At 41.8% G+C, this 26,623-nt stretch overlaps 1 protein-coding gene across 1 annotated transcript in view; it reads right to left on the reverse strand.

Moving 5' to 3' along the window:
• ADAMTS17 (ADAM metallopeptidase with thrombospondin type 1 motif 17) overlaps positions 1 to 26,623 on the reverse strand; it is a gene marked incomplete at its 5' end in the record, with an annotated part of 183,263 nt that overhangs the window by 45,934 nt on the left and 110,706 nt on the right. The window contains 5 exons of the mRNA XM_010177095.2: positions 5,838 to 5,918; positions 11,399 to 11,473; positions 13,935 to 14,055; positions 24,526 to 24,653; positions 26,424 to 26,590. Of these exons, the coding sequence (XP_010175397.2) occupies positions 5,838 to 5,918; positions 11,399 to 11,473; positions 13,935 to 14,055; positions 24,526 to 24,653; positions 26,424 to 26,590 (572 nt within the window). The remainder of the gene's footprint in view (positions 1 to 5,837; positions 5,919 to 11,398; positions 11,474 to 13,934; positions 14,056 to 24,525; positions 24,654 to 26,423; positions 26,591 to 26,623) is intronic.

Consider the following 26,623-nt stretch of genomic DNA (forward strand, 5'->3'; position numbering starts at 1 on the left):
TGGACGCACATGCATAAGGTCAGATACTGTAGGACCACATTCATCGTGTCAGGAATTGCCTCTATGCATCAGTAAGGACAAGGAAGTAACCTCTACTGCAGAAGGAAGCCTGGTAAGATGAATATTGAGAAGATATTTGGAGTAACACGTCCTTTCTTCCAGCATAAGCTATTGCATCAGCATCACTGATATCCTTCAAACACTGAAAGACAACTCTAGCCATGAGGACATCACATGACTGTTGATTCATCAGTGCGAGTTGATTTAGGGATGTACGTGTTTTCTGCATTAGAAATGAAGCCCAGTTATTCAGATGTCTCCGTGATGCATGGAGGGAAGAGAAAATTGGCAGACCCTGTTCTAACAGAGAGTCCCAGGCCCCTTTGTGGAGATCCATGCACCATGATCAAATTTGCTCTGACATCAGACAGACAGAATAGCCTGAGTGTTACTGGGCTTCCTTAGTTCAAGGTTTACTGTGCCTTTTGGCTAAGCCGTTAACAAGATGTTTTCTTAACCTCCAGCATTTCATGCCTATTTTATTCTCTTCTAGTAAAAAACCACAACCTTGGCTTTCACTTAACTGAGTGCATTGCAAGAAGGTAAAAGGAGCTGATTTAAAGCCTTTTCAAGTCAACAGGAAAATCTCCTATTGTAATTTCTTTGGATCAAGTCTCCATAGCCAGTAAACCCTTCTAGGTGTGCTCAGGCCATACCATAATTGCCTAATATACTTTAGGAGACAAGGAACTGGACTTCTTGTCAAGTGCACAACACACCTGACTTACCAATTGGGTCTAATACACTGTGGGAGTGTTTGTAGCAATACTGGGCTATTCTGCGTAGACTTTCCTTTTATTCTAGTTGGCCATGTCTAAAATCTTTAATATAGCTATTACAGTGAAGGTACTCTCAAGAAATGAGGGGTCAGTTGAGCACTTCCTCAAATGGGGCTTAAGAAGAAGGAAATCCCCATTAGTTTTCTCTTTAGAGAGTATCCTGAAAAACTGTTCTATTTGGCTCAACAGGACAAGTGCCTGGCTCCACAGATCCCAGAGGGTCTGCTGAAGGTAAGATGAGATATCTGAAGTGATTCCAGCACAGGTCACCAGTGGAAACCTATTTTTAGACTCTTCCATGTCTCCAGTGCACAGACATGTTCCCAGGGAACCTCTATGTTGTTAAAAATGGTCTCTAGCATGGTCTCTAGCATACGTTATGGCCCAGGTCAACTTGAATTCTCCCTAAAAAACTCCTAGTGTGGGTCAAGATCCAGGACTATCCAGGGTCCCTTCTCAATAAGCAGTATGAAGGCAGCCCCCCTTCACTGGGGGCTGAGAGCCCATACACCAGATGCTCCATGATCGCTGGCTTCAGTGCCCAGGAATATTTCAGGGCACATTCAATTTCCTGACTGACATCATTTGTAGTGTCTGACCTCTGGGGAAGTCTGGAGCAGGTGGAGGTCACAATGTCCTCTGCGTCTGTGTGAGCCTTTCTGAGGATCTGCATTCTGGGAGCTACTGGAGAAAAGTGGAACATCCTTCTGTCCTGCTGCACACAACCTTCCTGACAGCTCTCACAGTCCCATTAGAGGCTCCAAAATCAGGGTGAAGGGAAACTGCAGGTATGGTTTCTTCAGGAGTATGTGGGGGAATGTTTCTTCTGAGGAACGTTCTCTTTGGCACATAAACTAAGGGTATGATGATGTCCTGGTATTTGCATGCTACAGCAATATAACTCTGTCAGCGGCTTACTTCTCTTCTTGCTTTGTTCCTCAATCTACAAAGCACCTTCTGCAAACTTCAGACACAATTCTGAAGCAGGATTGCTTTCCTCTGCCAAAGCCTAGTGGCTTCCAGGCAGATCAAAGCAGCCATCATGCTGGCCTTGAGGAGCCGTGAACATGACAAATCAAAGCTGTGGATGAGATAAAACAATCTCCAGGCAGTATGGCTGACTAGATATCACGGCACATGCTCAAAACAGTGCCTAAGAGCTTGAATGACTAAAACTATGCTTTGGTTCCAGCTCATCATCAAAGGAAGATAGCTCACTGATGAAAAACAAAATGTTTAATCTTTGTGGACCTCTTTTCTGAGAAAGGTTTGATTTTGATTGCTGCAGGCACTGCTCCCTTAGTGATTGAGGAGATGGAGAGTTTTGAAACAGCCCTGTTCCCTCAGGTGCTCCTTAAGAATTGCAGGAATTACACTGGAGACTCAGCAGAGTATTTGGGCCAAAGTGTTCTCACCGCTGTTTGTCTTCACGGCACACAACTGCCCTATCAGTAAGGATCAGTGCTGCAGCTATAAAAACTCCATGTCTCTTAGACACAGGGTACTGCTCTTTCTCCAATGGCTTTTGTCACAGACAACTATAGCAGGTCTGGCTGTGCCCAGCCCCAGAGGTGACAGTACTAAATTCGGTGGGATAAATAAGGCCTTTTGCTCTAATCGAATGCTGTGCTTTTCCCTCAAGCATTGCAGAAACACTTTGCAAGAAAGCAAATATCTTTACTGCCATTTTAGAGAATAAGGAAAGCATGCAACAAAGAACACGTGCCCAACCTCTCTGAGAGCTCAGTGGCAGAAGCTGAGGAGACCAGGATACATGTACTGTTCTCTGACAGAACTTGTTTGACTGTGATGGAAAAGCCCAAAGAGGAAAGCAGTTGTGAGTGCTTTTTGCCAAGCAGTTCTCACTGATTTAAGTTAGCACCCAGAGGATTTATTCTGCCATGGACAGCTGGCTGAAGGTCTCCTGGGATCCTATCCCTCAAACAGGGTAGCAAAGCCCAGCTCCTTCTCTTCTCTCCACTGTGGGTGCATTTAGGCAGTAGCAAGAATCCACCATCACATCTCTAAGCTTTTTCTGGCTCAGAGTTGTACAGTAGAAGAGCAAAAGAAAAAGGAACCCCAGCAACAACCCTGTAACTTTTTTTGCTGTTGGTTGGAAGACAGGAACTGACCAATCTATTTCTAAACCTGGCATCTAGTCAGATCTTTACTTCCACCTTGGGTCCCTCCAGCTTGCTTCCCAGCCTGTGGACACAAACTGCCGAGGCATTTCCTGTTCAAGGTGGTTTTTAAGCGTTACAGCCAGCCAAGGCAGCCAGCGTGGGTTGCCTGTAGGTGGAGGGAAATTCTTCAGGCATGGCTCCCAGCACATGGAATAATGATTCCAAATTACCCTGGGCTCATTTCCAAAGTGCTGTACCCGGTTCTGAGTGGAAATAGGACCTGATTGGACTCAACTTTGTCAGTGTAATTGAAATAGAAAATCCTTCTATACTCAGACCTGGATTTACAATGCATTATGAGGCCTATCAGAGCAATTGGATTTTGTTTTCCTGGTCATCTTTTTTGTCCTATTGGTAACTCTTGCTACTATTCTTCAGATTAGGTTAGCATGACATTGGGTATCTCTTCTTTGTGTCCAGTGTTCCTTGAAAGAAAAAACCCTAGAAAGCTTAGGAGAGGCTCCCCTGGCTCCTGACCATGAACCAAAGAGCTAAAAGCATTCAGAAGCTTTAAAATAGCTGGATTTTTATCTATATGTCATGCACACAGGGCCAAATCCTGCTCTCAAATATACACAAACCTAATTTCCACCATCCAGTGGGGAAATATCTGCTTTAGTCAAGGTTGTGGTCACAATGAAGGGCAGTCACTAGCTCCATGTAAGACTCTCAGTGCTGCAGCTATATGCCAAAGCCCAAGCCCCGGACAAATACCCTTTGCAAAACCCACCAAGACAAACAAAAAGGCTGGCTTCTAGAAGGCAGAGTATTTGCAAAACCCAAGGAAACACTGGCTTTCATTGTTCCACCAGTGCTTTGCTATGTCAAACATCTTACGTGTAGGCGTAATCCTCTCCCAGCAAGCTGGCTGCAGCATTAGTGGAAATACTAGCAGTGGTGATACGTGCTTCCTACCAAGAAGTGGCAGAAATGCCAACACTTTTGAAATAAGGGCAGCTGAATGACATGATTTCCCTCTTTTTTCCCCCCTGAATCTGGAATGAAAGACAGAGAACAAAAGTGTCTTTCCCAGTGATATTGCCAACTTTGGTAGCATCTCCAGACAGAAAACCAATGGCACTAGACCCGAAATCCTCAGACACAATCAGTGTGTAAACATTTTCAGCAGCATCCTATATCCCAGTACTAGATACCAACATCACCTTTTGGTTGTGGAGATGGAGGATTGTAAGCAAAACACATGGAAATCAGAAACCAAGGGTCCCAGTCTGAGCTTTGCTACTGACTCCCTGCAGAGCCATGAGAAAGTTGAAACACCTCAGTTTCCCCTTCTGCAAAACAGAAAGCAACGAGCTTCATAATCCTCTCAGAGTTCCTACCACAGGCTTGATACATCCCTGGAAGCAATTCCATCTTTCAGAGTGCTTTTCCATCCTAAAACCTTGCAGTGTCTCTGCTCTGAGAAGCTCACTTGGAGAGAACTAGAACATGCACAAGTGAAAACAGTACCTAATTCTTCCCAGGCTATGGGAGAGCTGGAACATGCATCTGTTCCAACTACTGCCATGAGAATATCAGCACGTGGAAGGGCTGAAACACTGTTTGATACAGAAGGACAAAAATCCTGTGTTAATAAGCTCATCAACAGCAAGAAGTGATTAGGTTTGACAATGCAGGGACCTATAAGCTGCACAAATTCATTGAACAAAGGAGGAAGTTTGGGATTTTCTCTTATCCTTGAGTTTTCCCACACAGCATAAAGCACTTGAGAGACAGAAGAATTCCCCCGTTCATGCGTGGCCATGCACCTCTGAGTGTGCAAAGGATGTTTCAATGTGCTGGGTGTTCTTTTGGGCCCTGGACAATTTTCCTTCAATTCCCTGCCACAGGCTTCCTGTGTGATTTCAGGGCAATGGAGCATTTCTGTGACTTGGTCTCCCTAGAAGTTGATGGGAGATAAAGCCCTTCATCTATTGCACAGTAATGACACAAAAAGAAACACCCCTAACATCACAGAGAAGAGGCAGAAGACCAGACTGACAGAAATATATTGTAGCTGATTGGTTGAATTTTACAAATGCCCTTGCAATCTTTAATCTAAGCAATTAGTAACTGGATAACGAATTTGTTTACAGACTCTGCCCTACAACAACCTCACCTATAAATCTGACCCCTCACCCATGCCTAAAACTTTGTTTTCCAACAGAGGAAAGAGGAGAGGAAGCCTGTCCCCCTCAGAAGGAATGCAGCAGTAGAAATAAGAAGAGGATTAAACAAATTGTTTGTCATGAGAAAATAAAGGCAAGTAGACTAGAGGCTGCAGCTAGCCCATCTCAGAGTGCAGGATCAGGTCTTGGGTACAGCATCAAGTGAAAACCTGCTGCTGAAGGAAGTGGTGAAGGCAACCTCATGGTCAGGTTACTGAGGGATATGAGCTGCCTTGTCCTGCCTCTGCTCCAATCTGAGCTGGGCACCTTCCTTCCATCTGTATCTCTGCCATTCCTTTCTCTAAACGCACTGTTCTCTTTCCCACTCACTCCCTAAGTGGTGTGTGCTCCTGGCAGCTATGTTCAACTCAGCGCCAAGTCCTGTTCAGGAACTCTTCTGTCTATATAAAAGCATTCTCTGGTCCTTTCAGGTTGCAAAGGGCCTGTAAGTGTCACATACTATCACATCAAGCAGACATCATGAAAACAAGCCATGAAAGCAGAGAGAGATTGCAACAAGAATGAAATCAACAGCAGCTTCCTGGCAACAACAAACCTATCATCTTACAGGTCATTTAGAGAAGGGCCATTTTAACAGAAAACAGAGCTGAGTTTTGAATCAAAACATTTTTTTTTTCTTTTTTTACCCAGAAAACTGTGAGCAGGTTTATCCTCGACCACTCTGATCCGCCGGGCACCTGCAGGGATGACGGCTGCTTCGATGTAACCTGTGGCAACAAAAGGGCAGATGGATGAGAGCACGTCACAGCCAGCCAGAGACATCGGTCATTCAGCATCTCACTGTGAAAAAATCAACTCCTGCCCAGGTTGGGGAATGAGTGGGAAACACTTCCAATGAGATCCCTGCACTGGCAGGCAAGTTTCACTGCTGGGACATGCATGGTTATAACTAATATTTCAGCCTGAGAAGAGGGAGAGAAATGCACGTGTGCTGCTTAATTGTGACTTAAGGCTTGTGCTTGGGCTTAATTAGATCTGCTCTCTTCGAATCACCCTGGCTTTCCTGAAGCACTGACAGGGGTGCATGAGGACTGTTCCTGAGCTGATGCAAAGAGTCACTGTCAGGAGCAACACTGCACATCACAAAACAGACATCTGTGAGCTGAAGTTTCTACCAGGTGCTCCTGCCGTTCTCTCCCCAGAAAACCCCTGCTCGAGGCTGTGATCAGGACCAGAAAGGACTCACTTCCACAAAACATTTTGATGATGCTAAAAACTAAAACTAAACAGCAAGAATTAGTGGGACTTACACTTCAGCTTTATAAAAAAATTCTGGAGGATATAATGGTAACAGTCTTCTTGCATCTGGCTGCTAAACAGATTTCCACAGCTCAGATTTAAGGCAACAACAGAGCTGTAAGTTTCTCAAGGACTGACCACTGGTCACCTCTAAATGCCACCAGCAGATGCACAGACCAAATTAGACCATCTGAACATCTGACACAGTAGGGAAGCACACAGCACCCCATCATATTTATATAGAATTCTCTTGGTCTTTATCTTTCTGGAATTCTCTTGGCCACTTTCTGCTTCCTTCAACAACCAGGAATATGATGCAATTATACCACTTTTGACTAACAGAAGAACAGTGAGAATAATTAGGAGCTACAAGGAAATGTCGCCTGTTCTCCTCCACCACAGAGCCATGTGGAGTTACGTACTTGTTCCATGGGGTAGAAGTGGTGCCTTTAAACTATAAAGCTGAGGAACATTAGGGCCCATTTCAAAGGTCTGAGAGCCAGGCAGAGTTTTTCCACCAGTTTCATTGGACTCTGAATCAGGGCCCTCCAAGTGACACTAATCTCATCACAAATCACAACCATGATTTGATTCCTACTAATTGGCCACCCAGTTTACTTTGCAGTGTATAACTTGGCACCTCTTTTGGGTTATTGCTCTCCCCTTTCTTTTAGATGTTAAGTAGCTTATCCCATATGCTCCTTCATCCCTTTTTTTGCTTTAAAGGACTGTGTGAAACTGTTCTGTGTCAGTCCTGCCTTTATGGAAACTGTGGGCAATCTGGAGTACTGGGTTGAAGAAGTGCTGGCATAAGGAGCAGTGGCTCCTCTAGCATTCAGCAATGTCTGGGGAGCTATTTTAGGGACATCTGAATGGCCACGCTTCTGATAGGGGGGCTTCAAAGGAGGATGCTGGCAGCCTCATGCATCTCAGGACTAAGTGATTCTGTTACCACCATGACATGGAGTGAGACAGACGGGGATTTTGGGTCTCAGACTGTGGATTCATTCCTACCTGTCTGAATCAGCAGAGTGCCCAGCTCCTTTGTTGTGCTATGAATAAGACTTGAGCTCTTGGGTTTCATGATGTGCATTGGAGAGATTGCTGATTTGGGCCAGACTCACTCCCTCTTTCCATTGTATCTGAATGACACTTCCCATTTGACCCTTCAGCTCAGTTCTTTTTGCACTTGTTCCTTCTTACTTACTTCTCCCTTACTCAGGATATCTCAGAAACAGTCAGTTATCTCTTGCAGGAAAAACAGAAGGACAGCAGAGCTGCAAACCATGTCAGTGTACAGAAGCCAGAGCAGAGGCTCTCCCACCTGCTATTACAAAGTGGGTTTCACTGGGAAAAATCATTACTTCCAGGGTCAATTTTTTTAAGGCAATACCGAAATCTGTTACAAAATCAAAGCAAACAGATGTTGGATTTTATTCTAGACATTGCCAGGAGTTGGTTTTTCATCAGCTGAGATACCAAATTACAGTCAAAATGGAGTGTTTCAGAAATCAAACATCCTCACTGCACCCCATGCATCTGCATATAAACCCGACCGACAGTCACCACCAGACATGAGTACACAGCAAAGGTGTGATTAATAACAGTTCGTCACGGGGAAACAGGCCCCATCACACACCTGATCACCCTGTTAGGAAGCCAGTTTGGAACATGCCCAAGTTTCAGATAATTTAATGTACCTACCAGGGGACTATTTACTTATTTATTTCTTAAATCACATGCCAGATACAAAAGCCCAGAGCTAAATTGTGCAGGGGTTGGATATGAAATTACACTGAATTTAGTGAAAACCCAGTCACTAACTTGAACGAACTCTGGATCCGTCCCCTGACCTGGCAGCAGCCAGGAGTGTGTCACACTGCTTTAGAGGTGAGCAAGCTGTGGAGCCACGCTTGAGGTTCAGCTAGTGCCATAAATACACTCTCATTTCAGCACTGTGCCATGAGAGAAACACCACGTGGAAAAGTTGACTTTTATGTTACTTTTTACAATGGTAAATAGTGGAGTATAAGCTATTAATAGTGTATTAGTTCTGGAGACTATTTAGTTTGGTCTTATACCAGATTTTTCTCCTCATGTAATTTCTAATCCTGATGGATGGCTTTTGGGGGTTGTATTCACAGCTCCTGAATAAGAAGAACCACACTGTGCTAACTCACCGAGATCACGTGGCACAAACCCGACTGCTGACCTTCACTCTTCTGTTAGTGAACTGCAAACCATTTTGCAGTCACATGAATCTGATCTGTCCTTTCAGAGATGAAGGAGAATTCTTGGGCATGTCCCACCAGGAGCGTATTGACAATCTCATTCATTATTTCCACCAATATTGTGTGAGTTAGTGGTGAAATCCTATTGCAAACAGACTATGTAACATCCATGCAAATTTGCCAAAAATACAAACTCAGATTGCTACCACCACTCCAGTCTGGTCCTTAGAGCTAATGTGAGCCTTCTGGTCACAGAATATTCCTGATCTTTGCGGTAATTGCACCAGAAAACACCTCCATTGTTTTCCAGGCACATTTTATTATGCAAACTGTAACTGCAGATTGCCAGAAAGATTATCAAGTGTCAGCTAGTAAGCCCAAAAAAAGTCTCAGAGTTGGCCCTGAGTCAAGGACTCTCAAAGATCTGTTAGGTCTTAGGATAATTGTCTGCAATGCAGGGGTTTGCAAGGTTGGGCTTAAAGTTCTGCTTTAAATGAGGAACTGGCTAAAGACTGATGAGATTTGGCAACTGTCAGGCAATATTTCTAGTAATTTCACCCATAAATCAGCCTGTTAAGATGAAGCTTTGAAAGTACAACAGGAGAACTTCATTATTTGATAATTTATAGTGCTGTATGTAGTATACTCCACCTTGGGAACAGTTACTTTGGCACGCACCAATCTTTCTGGATAATCTGCATTACATCAGTGTCTCAGGAATGTAAGACTGTGATTGAAGCAAATCCTAGATACAAATTATATGGTGTAACTCGTATTAGGAGAGACACCAGAACAAAGAGGTGGCTTTGTCATCAAGGAGATTAATATGTGAACAGTGGCTACTGTATCTTCATTTAAATGCTGGAGAGATTTGCAAGAGGAAAGCAGCTCACACAGGAAAATCCATTGTTAGCCATCATTACCCTTCCCAGAAAGAACAGAAAGTTTAGTGTGAACTTCAGAATGCCACTGATCTACTACAAAACTATTCTCCTGGTTCACACTGCAATGAAAGATGGACTCCAAGGTAAAGGAAAAATTATCCCATGGCTGAAAGTACTGATCTCTGGGCACTGTACCTTCATATCTTATCCCTGTACACACATGAAAATAAGGTGTGAGAAGGTCAACAGTGCTCATCCCATTATCAAACTTCCTGAAAATGCTTTGAAAAAAGATCTCAGGGTAGAAGCCAAGGAAATCAGACTGCCCTGCCTTCCTGCTGGTCACGGCCAGCACAGCTTCCTTAATATTTTAGGGATAAGCACCAGCTGGGCATCTCAGTTTCCATGACCCTTCCCACCCTGCACCTTTTGCTAAGTGCCTGTTGTCGCAGCGGAGTGGAAATACATCCAGCAGTAACTACAGGTCCATTTTCTGAAAAGTTGTGGTTATTCTCATTTGTCATTAGCTTGAGAGTAATTCCTCCATCAGCACCTGTCCACTTCCAGCCATGGGATAGCTCATTTGGAAGAAAATAATTTCACTGGGGAGCCATGGATAGATTTCAAAACCTCCTACTATTGCTGTGAAGTTGGTTGCTGGGATTTCTAACTTACATGTTCTGCTTAAACCCTTACAAGACATCCCAGAATTAGCACTAGGGTTTTATTTTCTCATAATTTAGATGTGTACCCTATTGACAAAAAAAAGAGTTTCTTGTGTTGGCTAAAGATGTTCCTAGCCAGCACTTCTGTTCAAATATCCTCTATTTCTTTTAAATATGGGCTGGACAAGTAACACATACAAGAAAAGACCTGGTTTTTCACTGTCTTATAAAGAAAAATTGCTAGCAAAGATATACTCCCAAAATGATAGTTACAACAACTGGCATATCTCAACCTTAATATTTTCTGCCATTAAAAAAAAATATACAAATTTCTGTGGTCCTTCTTTTGGATCACAAGCAAAGGGCAGCAATGAAAATCTTTATATGGCTGAGAAAAATGAAGAGAGACAGACACAGGTCTCATTCTCAATGCAGGTCTCTGAGCATTACAGGCACAGCCTTGGAGTCTGGACAGGAGTCGTCAGTGATAAATCAGCTACCCACCAGACATGAGCCAAAGAGCTGTCCTTTATTTCAAGGCCCCCTGTACAGTGGCAGGGAGACAGAGATGGACTTAGAACAAGTCTCTGTTTGCTTTTGAAAAATTATTTTGTAGAAATAGGCACAGGGCATGCTGCCAGTCAAACATAAACCTCAGTCTAAACAGTGCATTCAGTTGGCCTACTGAAGACAGCCAGCTGCACACAAGTGTATGTGATGTTTAGCATCACAAATAAAGGCTTTTGACCTCCTCCCCAAATGAGAAATGGAATCCATTTACCACTGGGTCACCCTGGATCACAGGTAGCAAGATCTGAACCTCTGGGCCTCCTATGAGGCACTTTGAATGTTCCAGCATAATGCCCCATCAAGATGACAGAACCTCCTCTGTGACATTAAGGTTGGAAAAAAAAAGAAATAGGCCCAATTATTTTTACTTGATTAATGAAAATTTGGCTTTCTTTCATGCAGATAGGTTTTCTAAAAGGAAAGAATCTGGACTTGATATCTTTCATAAACCAAGCTAAATAGTAAAAGGACTTGAAGTTTATCCATGGCTTTTGATACCACTCTCCCCATCTAATCCAACCAAAAGAAGACACAGAACCAACACCAAAGGATGTCACCAACACCCACTGACACTGCAAACAGCATTCAAGTATCTTACACGAGAAACACTTGGGAACAGCCTTTGCCTTTGCCATCACACATGTGGAAACCTTCTTACAATGACTATTGGTTACTAAGAAACAGAAAGGAGTTGGCATTGGTTTAGTTCAGTTAACAGGGCTTGACAACATTATTTGCAATCACAGGACATATAGGGACCAATCCCACAGTCAACAGAGTCCCATGTGCAGAGCAGCTGAGGATCTGGCCCAAAGATTGCAGCTGCAATTCCCCAAACAGATAGCACTCCAAAATAATCAGTGTCTTGATAGTTGAAGTCTATTCTCTTCTGAAATAATAAATCAGCATACTTGACTCAGTGTATCGGCCTTGACTTGGATCACAGCAAACTTGTGGGGATTTGCCACTGACCTGTGCAATCCCTTACACATCCAAACCCTGAATCTGTCACCGTTGTCACATTGTGTATTCTCCTCCACCCCAATTTTTGCCAGATTTTTGAACATATTTGCTTCAATGACAATTTAAAGAAAAAAGGCCAATTTTTTCTTCTTGAGTAACCTCACCTTCACTTGTGATACCTCTGACCCAACCCCAGAGCTTAGCCTACTGCATGAGATTCAGTATGTTAGCCTGAGGACCTGATTCTGCAAAGCAGCAGTATGTAAATAGAAATTGATGGGAGCAATTCACGATGCATAAAATATTTGCAGAATTGGGACTGGGAATCAGAAGTGAAATCAACAAGTCTGTTTTCAGTGCCTAATATAAAAGAAATCCAAAAGCAGGAAAACATGATGATTAAAAGATTAAATATTCTTTACATTTTAGTAGGCTAGGATGCTCATTAAAAAAACAAAACAAAACAAAACAAAAAGCAAAGATGTTTTACAACCTAGAAGAAGATTGTTTGGCATATCATGGATGTCAATTTTAAAACTATTCGCACATAAAAATTCAACCCCCTTTAAAATTAATAAATCAAAAAATCTAATAAATGTTTCTGAGATTCTAATTGTAAAAACAATTCTCTTGGAGATTATGTGAGATGGGTAAAGGTGGAAAAATGGTATTGACAAAGCAACATTCTGCCAACAGGTTTGCGCTTCTGAGATGATCAGCAAAGAAAAAGGGTCAATAAATGCTTGAACACTGACTATGATTCAGTCAGTCATCCCTTCTTACTAGGTTACAGGGTGCTGAGGGTGAAAGCCTCCTATAGTGTCCTGGCAGCCAAACAACCAGTTAAGGCTGAAACGGTTCTGTTCCTACAGCCTTGTAAAGTTACCACCCTCAAGCAGTCTGTCTAGTTGGAAACGGGTGCAACCTCCTGGCAGTGACCCAGAAATTTCTTATTTATCTGCACAAGATGTTTTGTGGTCTCATTGGAAAAGATAAAAGATCGTTACTCTTCAGGAGCAATTAAGAAGTTCATGAACAGCTAGAAAATTTGCTGCTATAGCAATGGAGAATAGCTTTTTTCAATGGAAATGAGAAACTTTTCCCATCATCTGCATCAAACACAAATGCTTTGTCATATGTAGGTGGAAAATAACTGGGACAAAAGAGTCAAAGGCAATAATGCAGGAAAGCATTCAGCAGGTTGGCCTAGCAATGCAACAGCACAAATGTGCTCCAGAAAAACGTGGTTCAGGTGGGAAATCCTACCTGCATCTCAGAGGAGGTGACAAATCCTAGCTGGCTCCACAGATAAGGAGGAGGAGAAGCAGAGGAAGAGGTCAATAAACAAAATCAGAGCCTCAGACTTGAGTGCTGTTAAGCACTGGTGCTGCTTTAGTATGTGAACAGAACTGAAGTGTGTGATTAAAGGGGATCTTTATGTGCTTTGCTGAACTCTGTCCTGGACTAGCACATGTTGAATGTCTTTGTCCATACAGAAATGGCAATTCTGTATTCACTGAATGTGAAATAACTTTTTTCTGGACAATTCCTTCCAGACTAGGATGTGTGATAACAGGTTTCTCAGAAGTGCAATACAAAAACCCTGGAACAAAGACTAATTCAAACACCAAGCTGTATATACATTAATGTTTAACAGGAGAGGGGAAAATCTTAACTCTGACTGGAAGCTCTTGTATCTTATAATGGTTACTATTCCTGGCAGGGAATCAGTAAAAATATTCAGAGGGGAGTGCTCTTTCATTTAGCAGAGATATCTTGATTATAACATGAATCATCCACAGCATGCAACATGCATCATTCTGAGCTCTCAAAGATGGTGCTGAAACCAGACTTCCCTCCCACTGGATAAGATACTGTGATTTTGTCTCTTATTTAAAATCAACAGCACCAGTAGCAATCAAAATGACAAACACAACTTCAATCTGAATTTCAGACAGAGGCAATGGCTGGTGTCTGGGCAACTGAATAAAGAGCAGATAGAAAATCACATATGAATTGAGTTGGGTTTTGGTTTGTGTTTCTTACGTGTTTACTAGAGCAGGTAAGTCAAATGCTATCCAAGCAGAAGAGCTAGTACTACTACTCTTTAACTCTCCTCAAGCAGTTAAGAGAACCTCCACTCCACTAAAATGCTGCTGAGGGTTACTCACCCATCCCCTTGGTGTGGTTGAAGTCGCCTTTCACCACTTTACAGGTTTTACCATCGCCACTGCAGATTCCACAGCGATCCTCTTTGGCAGCTGAGCCAATGATTCCATCGCAGCCAATTTTCTAATGACAACAACCAGAGGTCCCCATTATTTTGTTTGCAAGGTTAAAGTATCTCTAAACACTGAGGTCAAGACTAAGACAGACATCGGACTAAAAACCTGAACAGGAAGAAAACATTGTGAATCAGGGGAGCACTCATTTGGAACAGCGTTGAGCTGCTTACTCAGCAACTCCCTTCTCTAACCTGAGCATGAACTTTGATTCAGAAGATTTAACTGAAGAGAGTTTCACAAACACTAGTTATTCCAGATATTATCAAAAACATCCCAGAGAAATGGACCCCTACTGTGATTCTTAGTTTAGAGAAGAGAAAAATGTGACTTCCTTAAATGAAAATTAACCAAGTAACCAGAAATCCTGGTTATAGCCCTTCACCAGACAAAAATTCAAAGTGCTGTTACAATTTCTAGTATGCTGATGACTGAATGAGCTCTGCTTCATGTTGAGATCTTAACAGGGAATGTAACATTCAGTTCTGATTACCCTTTTGCAATACCTGAAAAAAGAACTCATTAATCAAACGGCTCAAGATACCTGCAATGCAAAAGTACTTCAATAGAAGCAGGTCAGGTTCATATTTGGCCAATCTGTACCATAAGATTGCTTACACAATTATGACATTTTCCAGATGCTTGCACTGTATTAAGCTTAGACTTTCAATTGTAAATAAAATAAAATAAAATAAATCTAATTATTTCAACTAAAAGCTTTATTTTAAATGGTATTTTCCTAATTTTCTCCAGTAGAAATCTGCAGCTTGGCTTCCACAGACAGGTATTACTAGAATAGTCACAGTGTTCTCCCAGCTATAGACATTGTCACGGTAATCTTCCTTATTCACAAACTATTTCCAGTTTATGATGGTGACCACTGCACATTTGTAGATCTTGAGGCTGATAGCACTTAATGTTATTAGTCTATGAAAACTTTTTGCTGTCCATGTAAGACCCTCAAAATAATCAGCAATTCACTCTTAAAACATAATTTCTACTGAAATAAGATTTGTCATGATGCAAGTTATTAGCAGAGATTATACTATTAAAAATAAGTTGAAGATTTATTCTCTGTGGATAAACAGTTTTTTGGCAAATGAGTCAGCAGGACTGTCACTAATAATACTTATTTGAATAAGGCTGTTGGGTCTCTCCTTTCCTTGCCTTCTTACAATAAAGCCAGAAGAAAGTTGGAGAGATATCTTAAGGAACAATCAAAACAACAAACATTTTGAAAAATAGGGTAAGCAGGGAAATATTAAGAGAACTTGGGCTGTTTATGTGAGACAGTCTGTGTGTAAGCAATGTAATTTGGACCTGAACTCAAACGTTCCCCTTGTTTCAGAAGACACTGGCCACTGCCTAAGTCCAGATGTATTACAGGGATCAAAGACTGCCAGTGTTCAGATGTGTTCTGATACAGCGTTGTCTGGGTAAATCATTAGAGACAGACACATGCTGAGAAAGGATGATCATCCAAAACACTTACAAGGGAAATGCTGCTCATTAACTAGAACAGCATGTAAGCTGGTGGACAGGAACTACAGGAAAAAACCCAGAGAAAGGGGAGTTAAAGGAAGGTAGGAAGAAGACCATGAAGTTTCTGGCAGTTGCAATTCTCCAGTCTAAATTTCACACCCATCTCCAACAAATAATTTTGGGATATTGAACGTGATTCTGCCCCCAAAACAGAAGGATGTCCCAGCAGTTCTCCTTCCAAGAAAATAAATATGATTTATTAATGGGGTTGCTGAAAGGCAGCTGGAAATATATGCCTGCCTGCCACCCTGCTGAGATCCTGGAAAGGCTGCATTTAATTTAAGGCTCTAGTGCTATCTTTTATTGTACTGCATTGTTATTAGCACTATGTGAGCACACAAATGAATAAAGGGAATGTAATGAGTGTTGAACCACACTTATTCCCAGTGCTACACGAGGAGTCTGTAGGACTATGACAGAGACAGGGAAAGAATAGGGAGTCAGCAGTCACATGCTTTGCATTTACGCTGTAGGTTCCCAGATAATGTGAACCAGTGCCAGCCAGAAAAGCCTCTGAAAGAATAAGTCCCCCCGCTTCTGATACTGGGGTTCAAGACAAGCCATTTCCTCCCACATTTACTAGGTCATTGACACATTTTGACTTGAGAGACCTTCTCTGAAGGCATGCAAAGAGCACCCACTGAATCCACAAATATACCTCCCCAAACCCTTTCTGTTTTTTTACCTTTCATCTTCACCCTAATTCCCTGTGAGCAGAGGAACTGGGAATGGCCTTTGCAGCCTTCCCTTCAATAGCACCATCCCTCCCTCCCTTCCACAGGGCAGACTTTCCCTGTCAATCCAGGGCCTGAGGATTAAAGCTGCCATCAGATTTGGGCAAGGAAACGGCTTCTTACACAGGAAAATCTTTTATGAGAATAAACCAGTTTTCTTTCTTGGCTTCAAGATGAAAATTAGTGTGTCTTGCTACTTTACAGGGGAAAAGTACTTTGGAAGCACTTTACTCTTGTCTACATAAACATTAGAGCCCATTTCCCTTTCCAATCATTTCCAAAAGTGTATTAATGAGTTTATTGTATATAATGAAAGAGCTTTTGTTAAGATTTGACAATGAATTCCAAAAGCTGCAAAGTCATTTAGAAACACATGACAGTGACCACCTCAGTCACCTGGATCCTTTGAAAACTCCCCACATTGAAAATACTCCCACTCTTAAAATAAGTGGCTAAGGGGAAGAGACAGGACTGGAAGGGCAAGGAAGCAAAACACAAGGAGCATCATCCTTCCTGGGAGGAAAGTATTTGCCAGCAGTCCTTGGATTGTTAATTGAGAGATATGTCCAGCTTTCTCCAAGGTGAGAAAGCCCCTGAGATTCCAGCACTGGGGATCAGAAGCTTAAACCTGAGTCCCACCAGACCAGGGAGAAGATCTATTGAGTCTGTACATCACCAGCTTCTCACTGAAGGATGCTGTCCATCGTTAAAATAGATAGAGCTGTCCTCAGTCTTAAGAGGTTTAATTAACTGTATGCAAAGGGAAAATCTCAGGTTTCAGAGCTCAAAAGTCAAGTTTTCATAGCGCAGAAAAAATCCCTTAAAACCCAAATAGTTCAAGGCTGCTCTTTGATTTTTACCATCCCTAACTTGTTTTGTGCCACTTCTTGTACAGTCCAGCACATTGACCAAGGTAAAGGGATTTTTTTAATTAAGAAGGAGAAAGGCAGAAAGGAGAAGCTTTACATTCTGAGGAAAGAAAGTGCTTGCAAATAACATCCCATGTGTTTTCTGACCCAATAATTACTCTGCAGGTGAGCAGACTGAGTCTGTGGACCAGTCCATCCAGCAATAGCTGGGAACTTTCAGCTCCATCAGTCTTGAATGGACTGGTGAGGAGGGAAGCAGTTTTGTACTCTTACCAAGATGATGCATTAAGGAGCGAGCAGGGCACTTGGAGCTTGTCTGTGTTCAGAAGGAAGAATAAAAAGTCAAAAGCCAGCCTAGTGTAACCACCATCTGTTTAGTAGTCTGTGGGTGCATTTGCCACTGTCAGCCCTGTTCTTAGACTCTTCAGCTTCCCTGTACCATTCACCATGGACTTGGACAGTGGTATCCATAACTTTGGCAAAGGGACTGATGTTGACACCACCCAGGAGTTCCAGCTCCTGCCTGTACTAGCTGTTGAAAGCCTGCAGTGCTGCAGTACTGCTATTAACAGCATCAATTGGACAAAGAGGAAGCAGATTTTAACCAAAGCCAGTTGCTTGCCCATATTAAAACATGGAAGTGCTGGCAAGAAACTTGAAGATAGTCTTTTGGGGATTCAAGTCCTCAGCGTGGCCAGTCACAACTATATCCACAGGTTTCTTAATGATCTTCAACCCAGGCAGTCCCCTACTCCAACACCATGTTTTGGAACCATCCATTGACCTTTAAATTGGCAGTTAACTCCATGTTTGCTGTGCCAAAGGCCTGAAATTCATTCCCACTGAACTGATATCGCAGTCCACCCTTCCTTCTCTCCCTCCCCCTTCTCATTTTTATAATTAAACATCTGAAAGTCCTGCTTGTTGGGTGGTATTTCCAGCTTCAGTCATTGCTGGCTCCAGCGTAGGAAAACTCCTCTTCTCTTCTGAATATACATCATTTAGATTCTTCTGTGTGAACTATTTTCTGTATTGCTTGGATATTTTTTAATGATATTTGTATTTGTATTTTCAATGGCTATGCAAGAGCTCAATTGATACAGCCTGCGTGAGTATGTTTTGCTACATAAACACAATTATTTTTGTTATATACACCCACCCTGTGTAAGAAATGACATTGTAGGCTCACAAAACTGTAATGCTTCCCATATGCTGGACTAACTAGCTGTCTCAGTGGATCAAATATAAATATTGATGCAACATGTGCCATTTTACAAATTAATCATGTACAGAGCATGCTGGTTATGACAGATTCATCTATGCTGCCAATTTTTTGTCCATAATATCCAGTGTCCATTGATACCTCCAGGGATGGACCACATGAAACAGGAATGTGCGTATGTGAGGAACTGATATTCAGATCGGAGGGTAAGAGAATTCTTATTCCTTTGTTTTAAACACAACTGCCCTTGTGGAGGATTATGAGTGTCTGTCAGGATTTGTACAGGAGGGTGAGCCTAGATCCCTAATCAAGCAGTTCATCTGTAAAGTTCTTTCTATTTCTGTTCCACAACAAGTTCTGTGTGATGGATTGGAGTCCACGTAGAAGCTAGTTCAGCAAATATTCTCTTGTCATTTCCCAAGCCTTCAGATTTTATCTGAATCAGAGCAGCTCTGCTGTGCAGGAGACATCCAGAGCCTATTTTAAATTAGTATTATCTGCATTAGATAGGTAATTACACCTGCCTATTTACTTTGGGTTTAGGTCCCTTAGTGGTTCATGAAGATGCTAGATACAGTTATTCTTGATAACTACTTTTTCACATATAGGGCTTGAAGGTTACGTGTCAAAACTTGTGTTCTGGCAGCAGAGCAGGCTATATAAGCAAACACACAAATAATACAAAGCCTTTTCCCACCCCAGGAACTCCTTTGCTTCTGTTCTTTGGTCACTTTGTGTAGCTACCCCTTTCTGACTCTTCAAACCAACTTCATCTGACACCTCTGACCTGATTGCACCCAGTCCCTGACCTGGTTTGTACAAATGCCAACTGGCTGCAGATACCAGAGGATTTTATATCAAGTGCCCATTCTTTAAGAGAGGCATCTATCACGTCAGTTCTGGATTTGAAAATAATATCTATTTTACAGTATACAATAGATCTGTAGCCTCCCTTCTGGTTGATTCTTGGCTGCTCAAGCCACAAGCAAATTCTAAAGCCTCCAAGGTAGATAGCACAACGAATTGTCTGCTACATGCTCTCTGTGGGTTGACATAGAATAAAAATAGGGGGAAACAGCATGACTTTTTTTCTTATCCCACTGTAAAGTACACTAAAAAGTAAGATATCAACAAAGTCTTGGGTTTTGTCACTATGCCTTACTCACCAAAAGCCCCAATACTCTTTTAGGCCTCAGATTACATTGCTTCAGACCCAGAAATTTAAATAAATGCAATTATACAACAGGTTTCTGTAGTTCAAACAATCCTTCTGGATTCTACATACACTAAATAATTTATCAAAGTACAGTGCTAAGCCAAGTTGTTGTATGGAGACAAGCTACCCAGTCTGGAACATCTTGTACCACAGTTTGTAATGCAGGAATATGAATCACATACTGAAAATGCTCAAGTGAGGAGGCAAAGCCAGAACTGCATGCATCAATCAAATGCAAAAATTAAGTAGTGAGTACATGGAAAACTGTTTGCCAGCAACAGGTCCAGTACACAACTGCAATTTTTCCTCTGCCACCTGTGGCCCTCTCCTGACACTCTGCCTATCCAATTTGCAAAAACTATGCTTGAAAATGTGTCCATTTTCAAATTTGTGCTTCCCTTTCATACTGAATGACAATCACTTTTGGAAGAAAGTTGTTCTATAATATTTTTGTCGTACCAGGACAGCCTAATGTGTGGCTTGTCATCATTGAATATACTGTGGATTCACCAGCAAGTCAAAAGTAGATGTGACGCAAAAAAACATCCATGAGAAAACTGTAGATAGAGCCAAAACATCTTCACCTCTTGAATTATTAAATCACAGCAAAGACTGCCCTTGATCTCTAGCCCAGTTCCACTATACAAGAGGTTTCTTTTTTCAAAGAGACTTTAGATTACATTTTAAAGTACAATCTGTAGTCCGCACTGGAAAGTTCTCATATTATCATGAGTCTCAGACTAATCCTCCTTTGAGAAAAGCCAGCACAAAGTCATGTGTGTTGTTAACAGTCAGCTGAGCAGCTTGTCTTCTCCCCACACCACTGCTGTGTGACTTCTAACACCTTTTTTAGCTCTACTTCTGCCAGCAGTTTTCTATTAACATCAGCAGCACAGAGTGAAGAACTGTAAGAGGTTAGAAAGCGCATTGTTTCCATCAATGTTGCCTCATGAAACAGACACCAAACAGTCTCAAGGAAGAACAAAACCCTCAGGGAATCCTCTCTCTGAAAGCCACTTGTGACTTGAAGAGCAATATAAGAAGATCAAAGCAATCTGAGCTGCAGGTTGCACTGCCCAACCCTGTCTCCACCATGACTGCAAGGTCCATACTAGGGAAAGCAAACTGTGGAAGCAGTAGGCTGCAAAGCCTACGTGAGCACTCACCTTCCTCCTCAGATGTATCACTGCTCTTGTTCTCCAGCCTGCTACAGATTTACTGTCTCTGAAAAATCTCAGGAGAAAATAAATTCTCCTTGCCAGAAGACTATGTGAATTTCAAGAAGAAAAGGTCCAAGACCTATATACATTGAAAAAGGCATCTAGTTTGCTCAGAAGGTTGTAAAGATAAGTGCATTTGTTGTTACTCTACAATGTTTATTCTAAAAGCATAACTTTAATAATGCTCTCTTCAATTTTTGAGACCAACTACTGAAACTCTCACATTGCTTTTATTTTGTCCTAATTCTGTCAAACTTCTATCACTATCAAGCATGAAATGTTCAGCCTCAAAAACAACTCTAATAAACAAGAGCAGGACAAAATTGAATGAAGACCTTAATGATTTGTCTCAAAGAAAAGGAGTAAGATTATAAAGTCTAGGTGACTTAGGAACCCCTATGCTAAATTTAGGGCTGACTTTGCCCTCTAGTGCTTCTATGCATGACCAAAATATTAACCAAATTTACTCACTCCAGCTGCCTTCAGGTGTAAGTGATAAATACAGAGATGTTGCTGCTTCTGATGATTTTGCTTCAATGACAGTGAGGCTGACTCCAAAAGCCTTCATTCACACTGGTGAGGTTGGAAATCAGCTCATGGCTTTAAAATGAAACTGTAATAAGTTCACAAAGTACAATGGAAGGAAAACTCTCCTCCCTTAGTGCTCAAATGCAGTTAGGGTATTCTGAGGCTTCAGAGAATCTGTTCCTGCTTCCTTTCTCAAAATCCCCCTCTCCTTGCAACAACAGTTTTTTTCTTTGCCATGTTTATCTACATTCATTCATCACGCAACAGTGATGCATGAGTTTCATCTAGGAGCATCTACTGCTCAAGGGAGAAGAGCTATTACATTTCCTGGATTAGAAGTTCACAGGCAATGGTTACTGCTAATTTGTCTGTTACATTGGCAATGCGTCATTCTTGCCTTTGAGAACCTTTAACTAGAAGGATTCCACAAGAAAATAAATAACAGTAATACCACCCCCTGATTTCAGCACTTATTCTTTTCTCCAGCCCCCCTGCAATGCTTGTTGCCAGGCTTTGTCTACACTGAGTAAAGAAATAAGGAGAAGAGTAATTAAATGAATATGCTGATTAAATTGCTTTAATAGGCAGCTAGTTAGACAAGTATCTGTGGCAAATGGGGTACACAGTCACATATGGCAGTTCTCAGCGCTAAACTGCATATAAGGCAGAAGAATACTATAAATGAGTTCACAAGGCTTTCAAATCTGCTCGGCTTGAATTGATCATTTTGCATTTTCCCTCAGCCAGATGCAAATGGACTGAATGTTCTGCAGCTGTCATCACCTCTCTGCACAGTTAAAGGCAGTTGCCCCTGACTTAGAGTGCAATTTGCTTTTCATGATGTACCTCCAAAGCTCTGTGCTCATAAAGGTTTTCATTTGGAGGCGAGCTGGCTACTGCTCCTCACTGGAAGAAGAAAACGTACATTGCCATAATGTCTGATTTACTGTTTGTGGCTGATCTGAATGTTTGGAGCAGTAAAGTTGGCCAGCCCAGCGTAATGGTCAATGGCACACAGCTGGAGGTGCACAGCTGGCCCTACTATAAAAGGTTCTTAACGGATTTTTTAGGTTTTTTTTCAGGTACAGCTGAAAGCAAGGAAAAATTAAGTAACTTGGGATGCACCATGAACCTGTCTCTATGCAAAGCACTTTGTATTAAAGAGCATATAAAGAAGGAAACCCGTGCTACCTCCACAGCAACTTGCTGTTCAGATTCTTCATTTGAATAAATTAGAAGGACTGAATTTAAACATGCCTCTTCAGCAGCATTTGGCAGGGAACAGTGGGAAGTGTCTCCTGTAGCAGTGAAAAATTCAATCCAGACAAAGATTGTTCACAATCTCGTTGCATTGCTATTAATAAAGACTCTCTTATATCCAGGTGAATAGCCTGTTCATCTATCTCCCTTCCTGGAAGCTCAGAGCAATAAAGATTGGTAGTTCTTAATCACTGCTCACAGAAATCAGAAATAATGCCAAATCTGGTGTGCCTTGTGCCCCCAGGGCAAACCAGCGTACAGTAAAGTTAGTGGAAGTAAAGGGTGATGCTAAAAAGCTGTTCTGGTGGATACAAGGGGCTGGTTAATACTGAAAAGAGGAACTTTTCATCCTCATCCCATGCTAAGAGCACAGGATACAAATTTAGATTAGGCTAAACTTAGGGGAAGAACTGCCAGGAAGAATCCAGCACTGGCAAGGTTGCAGTAGCCAGCTCAACTGTCTTTCACATCACTAACATGTATGCAGCAGACTTAGAACACATGCTACGTGATTAGGAGGGAGAAAAACCTCTAAGTGTCTGCCCTGTCATATCGTCCCTGACAAATGACCTGAATCCAACTGCAACACATTGCTAGGAGCATCCATTCCAAATGACTTCTTGTAATTCATTCATTTACTTCTTGTAAAACATTTTCTTCTCTCCCTTTCCTTGTCCAAACCTTAAATCTCCAGTTAGTATGGATCTTCACAACTCCACTAAATTTTCAAGGAATCTGAAATACCAGCTTGAAGAAATGGCTTCCCTACGCATTCAATGTGCCGCATTATGAACTGTCTCACTCCCCAGCAAACCATGAAGAGTTGTATTACAAAGATCTCCCATATCTAATTTTGGTTCCATATGTAATTTGGCTAGAGAGAAACAATCACCATTGCAATGGTTATAGGCATCACACCTTCACTCTAGGAAAAGGAAATCAAATGTGAAGACTCTTGAACAGAGTCCTCTTCATTTCCATTCTTGACTTGACTGATCAGAGACAGATGGAAAGAAGCACGTTCAGGGTTTGTTTGTTCCTGGATAGACTGGCCAAAGGGACATTAATTGTCCTATTGTGGTACAGTAGAAGGAAGCCTATTCTACATTCTCTCTGGTTTGCTCTTTACTCAGGCAAATGAGAGGCAAAAGAAAACTGGCTTGGGCTGCAGGATCTGCTCCTCTAAACCTCTATTCACTATTACATGGAGCTTTAAAACCTAGTTTGTGGGAGGAAGGGAACCTTTTTCTTACTACAAGGGAAACAGGCCTTTCAAACAATTTTGATGGGCCCCTATAGTAACTCACCATGGCACTATCTAGTAATATAGTCAACAAAAATCCCACAGGCGAAACTACTGGCCCATGCAGGTGCAGGAGCCAAGGAGCAACTGGTATTGAAAAGCTTCCTCAGTATTTCTAGAGAGGAACCAGGCAGATCTGAAAAGCATCATGATGATGCTGGCAACGTAACACTTGTAACAGGCTAGTGACAATTTATAATCCAGTTTGCAGCATCAGTGTTTTTTCAGTGATTCCTCTAATAGCCAAAATGGAGTCATTAAGCAAGCCAGATTTCCACTCCCATCTGCTCCCTTCACAGAAGTCCCTTCCCACCCAAGCCATTTGATGACTACACACAAGCAAATGTGATCATTGAACATTCCCAGCTGTTCAGCAATAATCTCATACCTCGGGCATTTATCATAATTCTCAGACCAAGACACGGGGCTGTGGAGTGTTTGCAATGGGTCTTATAAAATAGGGTTGTCATCTCACCTCAGAGACAGCCTCCCTGCCACCCACAGGCATGCCTGTTCTTCTAGAATATACACAGCTGCCCCAGCCTAGACATAACACTAGAAATAAAAGAAGACAAGGTTACTCCACCTGGCACTTGCCATGTACACAGAGGTCGGTCTCGTAAGGCCCACATGGAGTACCATCAAGGACTCTGTCTGCCACCAGCACAGGGGAATCCTTCCCCAACGGGGAGCAGAACAGCTCACATGGCTTGTCTGGAAAAAGAAATACAAAAGCGACTCCTTTAGGAACAGCATAAATAACTGTTTGAGGCAATGGTAGTGCAGTCTGTACATGAACGGATTTGGAGAGTTATCTGTTGATATTCTCATCTTTAAAGGAACATGAGCCTTTCTATTTAGGTCTGTCATTTCCCCACTTTAAAATATCAATATTCAAAGGCTTACATTGATGAGATTGGTCTTTTAAGACACAGAAAACCATTTAGTCACTACACTTCTATGTATCTGTTTGTGAATGGAAGATGTTTGTTACAGGGAACATTCAGCAGCCTGATATGAATGACCAAGTCACTCTGTGAGCATCTCAGACAAAATTCAGGCTACAGCCAGTGATTTTAGAAGAACAAATTCTCTAGTCCATGTCTACTTTTGATGGACTGACTTCTTGCATCACTTTGCCACTAAGAACACTTGTATACATAAATTTAAAGCATTCTTGCATACATATTTCCTACTATTTCCTTGAACTACTATTTGTGGTCCTACAAACATTTCTGTCAGTGAACTATGCTGCTAGAATATCGAAAGAAAGAACCCCCAAATTAATTTGAAATACTTTAGTAGAGAAAAGTTGCATTTTTCATCCACGCTAATGGATGAAAATCCATTAATCCTAATCATTACATTATATATTTAGACCTCACTTTGGAAAACCTACTATGGTGTTTAGCTAGAGAAGGAGTTAAGTAAAAAAGATTTTTCAAAGATTTGTATTATTAGCTGGCAGCATAGAGCAGATGTCAGGGTTTGCTGACTGCATTTGCCATATGTTTAAGTAACAGATACTTAGGCAATGTAATGTTTTTCCTTTGGAATGGACTTCATCCAAGGAAGAACCTATAGACACTGAAATGGAAATATGTTTTGTTCTGTATAGTCAAGTACCTCCACTCATCAGACATAAGAGAGAAGGTCTGCCAATACATTAAGCTCAGTGACATAGGTCTTTTCTAAGTTTCCAATGCAATCCAAAACCTGCAATCAGCTCCCACCTCACTAATACATGTAAGTAGCATTCAAGCACAGTGGAGATTAGGTCAAGGTTAGTTTGGATCTTTGTCTGTTTAAACGCTTCTGCTTCGATATGCTGAAAAAAGGTACTGGTCTGGTCTTCTGGTATGAGTTTCAACATCACCCTCCTCTGTTCAAGCAAGTCTTTAAGATGACCAAATGAAACCACCCTTGTCTGTTTTTCAGCAGAGGGCAGCGAAAGATGTTTGTTCCTGCGAAAGGACATTATTATTATGGTCCTTTTTCATATCCCCCCAACATCTGGCTGAATAGTAGATAAACAGCAAGATCCAGCAAAGGAAGCATTAAAGGAACATCAGTAGGACAGGCAATCATGCTGAAATGTCTGGAATTGACACACATCAAAAGTGTCCCAGGGAATCCTTCTTTTTTTTCAGTTCCAAATTAATTTGAACTTTCTGATGTTTAAAATCCTATTCCCAAATACCTGCCTGTTCAGACTGGGAATCAAGTTAAGGCACCTCAACCCCAGCATTACAAAAAGATGAGTAAAGAACTAACAACTCTGTATTTTCTGTTAAGAAGGCTAAAAGAACAGCAGGGCAGCACCAAGAGCAACGAACTGTAATTAGTCTTTCAGCTGTAGCTAAGGGGAACATATTGTAGCCTTCTCACCAACAAATGGGAGTCTTGCAGATGAAATTAGGATGGGTCAAGAAGCAGCAGTGAAAGAAGAGCAAAGAATTACAGAGGAAGTTGAAAAAAACTTACCATCGACGATGACAGCAGTCAGGAGGCTTTTCTTCTTGTTGGTGTATCTGTCATGGGCCTGGCACTGTTGGTCCCTGAAGCTTGGCACTCCTTTAGGGCAGGGTAAGTTCTCACACACAGTGTGCTCCACGCTGGCTCCCCGGCAGTTCTTTCCACCTGGTCCTGGGCTATTGCAGGAAAGACAAACCAGGGTCAGCAGG

The sequence above is a fragment of the Antrostomus carolinensis genome, unplaced genomic scaffold (genome assembly GCF_000700745.2).
Source record: "Antrostomus carolinensis isolate BGI_N321 unplaced genomic scaffold, ASM70074v2 scaffold20131, whole genome shotgun sequence".
Taxonomy (NCBI): domain Eukaryota; kingdom Metazoa; phylum Chordata; class Aves; order Caprimulgiformes; family Caprimulgidae; genus Antrostomus; species Antrostomus carolinensis.